Here is a 6,861-nt window from a genome sequence, read left to right as displayed (position 1 = left end):
CAGGAAGTAGCAAAACCCTGGCTTCATTTTCTCAGTGCAGAAACCAACGGGTGACGTCACGGTAGCTACGTCCATCTTTTATACAGTCTATGATCTGTGTCTGTTGGGGTGTTTTCTGTCATCCCAGATCTACCTTTTACACAAACCTTGATTCAGATCTGCAGCTTAAAGACAGTAACGCCTCCTTTTCTGTCTTTATACCCGACACATAGAGCAGCATACAGACTCATTAGTGGATGCTGGTGTTTTAGTCAACCAAAGAAAATCCTGGTTGATGGAAATCATGCCTCCTCTTCAACCAGTCGATTGTTCATGGGGAGAAACATCTTGTTATGTGTCGGTGAACTGAGTGGCCATGGTGCTCTAAACCTGCTAACCTTATTAGCCTTAAAGAATTAGAAATAAAGATAAAAAGCTAGTATTTGCAGCATATTTAATTATTTGAACCTGATTATTTTAGACTGACATATGAATGATTCAGAGTACACCAGCTGCACATATTCAAACAGTTTCTGACAACAGAAGTAAATCAACTGGTGATCCATCATGAGAGCTATAGATTAGTGTAACACAGACAAGTTAGCTGCTGTTTTTGGATGATCTGCCATGTTGAGAAACTGCTGTTTAGCCTCACAGATGACGCCTACGACACTTTGTTTGGAGGCGACTCCGAGTAAACGTTCAATAAATGTTAAATAAGTTGGACATAGCGATCTCCATTAGCTTTGGGAAATTCAGAGTCTGTTCCTCCTGCTGCCAAAAATAATGGATTAACTCCACAAGACTGTGGATGAAGAACTTTTCTCCTTATGACAGTGACACCTGCAAACATCTGACCAATGAGAATTTGTTGGGATAGATATCAGTTACAATGTGTAGCTTGATATTATGGTCCTAGCCGATGTGTTGAGCTCCTCAGCCCATTCAGATAACAATCTTATGTTGTGTGAAAACGTCCGAGTTAATTTAAGAAAAGGAAGATCTTGTTTTAACATCCATCTCCTGTTCTGACAAACTCACCTCAGTGGAGGCTCGTCGTTTCCTGTTTTTGTAGCCGGCACTGGACTGTCTCTTCCTGCAGACCAGTCCTGAGTTTCTTTGTTTCTCTACGTCGTGCCACTTTCTGCGCTTCCTGCTCTTTGCTTGTGTCACAGGATATATCTGGTTATATCTACACATGGAGACCACCCTGATTAGAAACACAGAATATTGATGTTTATGGATTATTAAAGAAGATAAATGGCACAAGTGAGGTCTAGAAGTTATCTGACCAGTTCTGTTTGAAGCTGCCAAACCTCACTCTGTCTTTTGTTTATCACTTTGCCTTCCTGCTTCCTAAAGGTCAAAGATCAGTCTGGGCAGCAAGGCCTTGTCACACGACTCTGTCTTTGTTTCGGACTCGTCGGAGGCCAACGAGGTTCTCGGGGCGTCTCAGGACAGCATTCACGGGAAAGTGAAATCACTGCAGGTAAACACACACAAGAGCCTTTCACTTCTGTTTGACGACAGGATTAAAATTTAGCCAAGCAGATGTTACATCTCTCTCAGGTAATTCATTACAGTGGCCTCTGCCCTCTAATGGGTTAATAAGGAATAATCCTCCGATACAGAATCACAATCTGACGCTGTTTTTAGTTTGTGTGCTGCTGTCAAAAGCAGCAATACCGGCTGATCTGCTGTATATTTAGCAGGTGGGATTACACCTCAGGGCTGAGCGTAACAGGTAGCATTAAATAAGGCTTTCACTTGGAGCTGCCGTGTGTGATACATGATTAAGCGTAATGTGGTAAATGAGACACTTCAGACAGGCAGAACTGATGCGCATCACAAAGAGGGATCAAAGCTCTGTCAAAGCAAAAATAAAGGACTGGGTGATGCTAAGAAAAGCAGACAGATAGAACAAATGTCTGTCACAACACGAGGCTAAAACGGGAAGACGTGACGCCCAGATGGACACACTGACCTCCAGTCAAACAGAGGGGTGAGAATTAAACAGGCCTTCAGGGGATTTTCTAAGAAGGAAAACTTTCTCCTGTAGCTGAAAGGAAGTGTTTTACAGACGAGACGCAGCGTTTGATAATCGATGCTCCGATATGTAGCCCCGGATAGAAATCACTAAGACATTAATTTGCATGAAGTGAATTTGCTGTGGAAAACAATCTGATGGAGATTTCCTGCCCTTAATCCTGGCTGTGAGCTGCGCTGCCTGTTTGATAAGCAGAACGAGGTCAGAGCCAAATATAAACACATTATGTAAGGATCGATATGTTACCAGGCGCATTGAATATTAGAAAGTTGTGTGTGGCGCAGCGCCGCAGAGTGAATGTAAGTCGGTCGCTCGCTCGCTGGAGAAATCATTAGGGCTGTTTTATAGATGTTTCAAACAGGCTTGTAGAGGTCACGAGTTCAAAACCTGAAAAGCAAAACCCCGTCCCAGTGAGAATATTCAACTTGCCCCCAAAACATCTGTATTATTTTAGTCATATTTGGGTTTTTTATATTCTTAACTTACAGAATGGTCTAAATGCTATTAAAAAAAAACCCCTTGAAAACCCGCATTTAAAGAGCCCGTTTTATATTTTTTTTGTTTTCTTTTTCTTTAGGGTGTTCTAGCTTTTTTGTGCATGTGAAAGGTCTGCAAATCTACAAAACTCTAAGTCATAGCCAAAGCAACAGAAAGCACTGCTCCTAACCTGCTGAAACACCTCATTTGAAGTCCAGGCTTTTGTTTTGTTACTTGCTGACATCACCATGTAACACATTTGCATAATGTCTGCATATAGCGGCTAATTTGGCTCAAACAAATTCACTTCCCTTTTCCCAGAAGTGTAAAATCCGTGGTTAAAATCTATTTTTCCTGCTATTCCTGAGCAGTACAGCCCAAAACTTTAATTGTATGTGTTCTTTTCATTCTACCGAGCACTGCTTCCTGAATCAGCTCACAGTTAACACGACTTAAAGCTGGATTTTTACAACAGTTAATCCCGAACGAGGGGAACTTTGTCGAGTGACTCTGGACATTCAGGATCACAACCTCTTGTGGATTTATTTTATGTTTAAAGCAAACAAGGAAGCTGCAGGTTCCTAAAAGAGACAGGAGATAAAACAGAGGGTTACAGAGAGAAGGTCAAACAAGATACTGCAGCAGTAAAAGAAAAATAGTGTTTTTGATTATTAAACATGTAAACAAAAATTTGTAAAACCCCCAAAATATAATGCTGAACCTGTAAATGAGCTGAATATGGGCTCTTTAAAAATTCTGAAGTACCAGAATATAGTCAATCTGTGGCATCCTCAAAGTTAGCGAACCGAATTTGTCATGCTAATGGCTTTGCTAGCATATTCTGCAGACATGAGATATACAGAAAACTAAAATCATTTGACATAAAAAAGGAATGTCACGCAGTTAAAAAAGAAAGACAAGAACACAGAAAACAAGAAATACTAACTCAGTCTTTTAAAAAGTGAATTTATGATGGAAGAACACAGGATGCTAATGTTAGCTTGTTGGATATTTGTTTGGTTTCGTCGCAAATGTGCCGCATTCTTGAATTTTTAGCACATTTTAAAATTTTGAATGAAGAAACAACAGATATGTGTCTATTAAACAACTTTTTTGTATTGTGTATTGTATGTATAACATATTTGAACTCAACTTTTATCAATTTTAGCCTCCTAACACAACCGTAAATGTGTAATCAGGCATTGTAATGATTTGGTGTCCTCTCTGTGATGATAATGAAGCATTAACATGTAAAATAGCAGCGTTCGTTTCTTTTCAAGGACTCGCTGTGTTCCAGTATCCAGCCTGACCAAATAATAGCTGTATTGTCCAGTGTTAGCTCTGTGTCCGAGTAAATGAGTCCTTGAGTGACTGTTACAGAGCAGCACGCTGATAACACGACTGTTTGAGTTTCTGTGATACCGACCCCACGCACTCGCACAAATAAGGCCTTAAAAGCACTTTCTCATTTGATTCCTGGCCCGCTGTCCACACAAGTCGCTCCCTGCTAATGGTGCTCCACACCGGTAGAGTTTGTAGACACTCAAACACACCTTTGTTAACTTTTTGTAGAGCTGTCGTTAATTAAACAGGTTATAAGATTTGTCGTTTCTCCACCTCTGAGTAACTGTGCACACACAACCTGGGAAACACCTTCACTTCCTCCTGCATGTGTTCATGTTTGTGATTCTAAGAAGGCCCCAAAGTAGCTGAAAACATACAAAACTCACACATATGAGCATATAAACCCTGTTTTCTTGTTTCGTTGTGCAGCTGCAGTTGAAGCAGGCCATCAAACTGGGCTCTCCTCCTTCTCTGATGTGTGTGAAGAGGACTGAAGATGCTGGAACCATGTCCGAGGACGACGGCCTGCCCTGCAGTCCGCCTGAATACACCACGCTTCACACAGTCATGGTAGCACACACGTTTACTCACGTTTATCCTCTGCAGGCCTATTTATACATCTGCTCATACTCCTTGTTCTTTGTGCATCTTTTAGAATCAGACTCAGAGGAACAGCTCCATCAGTCTGGAGGGAATAGACAGTGATGACGACCAGGTGAGATGCTGTTTTTATTCCATACGTTCTGTCCTCACACCTGCATTACTCACAACTCAACCAACTTTGTTTCTTCTGCCAGCAGTGGCAAGAATTTCCTCTGGGATGAATTAACTATTCTTTATCTTATCTTACTGTGGCTGTAAAAAATATCCTTGGAAGTTTATCCCCTTTTTATTGCATTATAGCATTGAATCATGATCTATTTAATGAGCCTTTTTCTATATGAATGTACAGAAAAAAGACTCTTTAATGTCAAAGTGAAAACAGATTTGTACAAAGACTTGAAAAAATCGCAGTGTTTTTTATATGTTTATTAGTTGACATTATTTTTTAGAAATTTGTTTTCATTTTGATGTCAAAGAGTCTTTTTTTTTTTTTTGTAAGTTTTGGTCAAGAATGCCAAATTAAATTGACCACGATTCAAAATTGAAATGCAATAAAAGGAGAAAACTTCCAAACTTCTTTTTTGTAGGCATGTATGTTACCCTCAAGCAGAGACAAGGAGTCACTTATAGATATCGCCATTGTTAGCATTCATTTAAAGCTGTATTAAATTAATGCAACTCTAGTCTCCTTTTACCTCTGTTTTGGTCTCCACCACGTCTTCAGTCAGTTTGTTGCTAACTTCAGTGTCATAAACCCAAAAATAACAAACTAAAAGTTGATTAAAAGAAAAAGAAAACCCTCAGTGAACCTTCAGAGTTTGGTAATAATTCAGTAACACTTCATCTTTTTTTACAAAACATTCGATTAACTGCAGCTTTTATAATTTCATCCACATCCTCCTTCTTTCAGGATCAGGGAGCAGCTTGATCCAATTATCTGCAGCTTTCTGTGTATAAACATTTGATATGTTTATTTGACTTTGACATGGTTTGTCACACGTCCAGGAAGAACAACACGAGAGCCTCATAACAGGAAATCCACGCTCGTGCATTAGAGGCAATTTTAGCCTCGTGTTTAGAAATCGGTGACAGAAATAATTAGTCACATTTGACAAATTATTTCAGTGCAGCTTCCACATTTTAAAGCTAAAACAAAAAGACTGAATACACTAAACTTCATTCTATTTTTAATAACGTAGCTGGAATTGTTAGTGATTCTATTGTCGGCGTCTAAACAGCCGTTCATCTCGTCTTTAGCTCTCATGTGTGATTTATAAAAGCCAGGAGGAGCCTCCAGGCTGTGTGAGAACGGACCTTTGTGTGATTGTGAATTTCTCCTCATGTGACCGTGACGATGAAAACATCTCATGATCCAGTCGGATCGCTTAAACTAAACGCCACTTATGGTTCTAAATAAAAGCTTCCTGTATGCAAATTGACCTCTTCATCTTTGTTTTCCTCACTTTATCTCCCCCCGTCTGTTGTTCTTTCTTAGGTTCTCCTACTTTCTCCCCTTTGTATCCGTAAATAGTTGTTCTCCTGACCTGCTGTCTGAATGTTTGTGGTTTAGCTCACTTTAAACGTCCCCTGTGTGCTTCCTAACGACGCTGTCAGTTCAAACTAAAACGAGCACTTTTTTTTTTTTTGGGATGGAAAGAACGGAGTGCCAGTTCGTGATAAGACAGATGTCCTGAAAACCTCAACTATCCATTTAGTTTCGCCGGCTATAATGTGGGCTAAAAGCACAGTCAGCAAAGTATGACAAACGAGCATTTAATGATAGTGCAGTTTTAGCAATTTCGGATGGGTTTTGGACGGCCATTTTCCCAGTGGAAAGAGCCACAAGCGGCCTGCTACAAAGACATGCACACACACACACACACAAATACTGAAAATATCCCTTTTTAAAGTGCATTCCACACACTGGAATGCCGTCAAGGAGGTGCTGGAGTTTTTGTATTGACGGGGGAATTCACAACAGACATCATGGGGAGAAAGGATGTTTTGGGGGATTTTATTTTGTAAATGAAGCTGGATATCAGTGTGGTGCTTACAAAGCTTTGAGACACACATGAATACATACAGAACTTGGGTTTAGGGCGGTCGGTTTATTTACTGTAAAACTACTGCAGGTTTTGTCACCTTTCCACTCTACTTAGACTTATAATGCTCTTTTTTTATTGTCAATACCAGCACAGTTTCACACCTTATTTCTTCTACAAGCCCAATTTGCTCGTTACTTTGCACACTTTGCTCATTCCTGTTTTTCTTAAATGGAGCATGTGTGAGCTACTGGGTACCTTGAATTTCCTCAGGGGGATGAATAAAGTACCTAAACCCACATTTAAGAGAAGAGTTGTTGAGTTTGTGGCTCTGATTTGAGGCGTTTAGACTTATTTTCTCCATCCAAT

The 6,861-nt window shown here is 40.0% G+C and overlaps 1 protein-coding gene across 2 annotated transcripts in view; it reads left to right on the top strand.

The window, feature by feature from the left end:
* The window catches only part of LOC103372827 (probable serine/threonine-protein kinase kinX), a 49,481-nt gene that overhangs the window by 28,756 nt on the left and 13,864 nt on the right, over positions 1-6,861 (top strand). For both annotated transcript variants that reach the window (XM_008302569.1, XM_008302568.1), the window contains exons 4-6: positions 1,342-1,468; positions 4,277-4,417; positions 4,503-4,562. In XM_008302569.1, the coding sequence (XP_008300791.1) occupies positions 1,342-1,468; positions 4,277-4,417; positions 4,503-4,562 (328 nt within the window). The remainder of the gene's footprint in view (positions 1-1,341; positions 1,469-4,276; positions 4,418-4,502; positions 4,563-6,861) is intronic.

The sequence above is a fragment of the Stegastes partitus genome, unplaced genomic scaffold (genome assembly GCF_000690725.1).
Source record: "Stegastes partitus isolate 25-593 unplaced genomic scaffold, Stegastes_partitus-1.0.2 Scaffold1839, whole genome shotgun sequence".
NCBI lineage: Eukaryota > Metazoa > Chordata > Actinopteri > Pomacentridae > Stegastes > Stegastes partitus.
The sequence above is the reverse complement of the archived record's forward strand: the minus strand, read 5'-3'. Positions and strand labels throughout refer to the sequence as shown.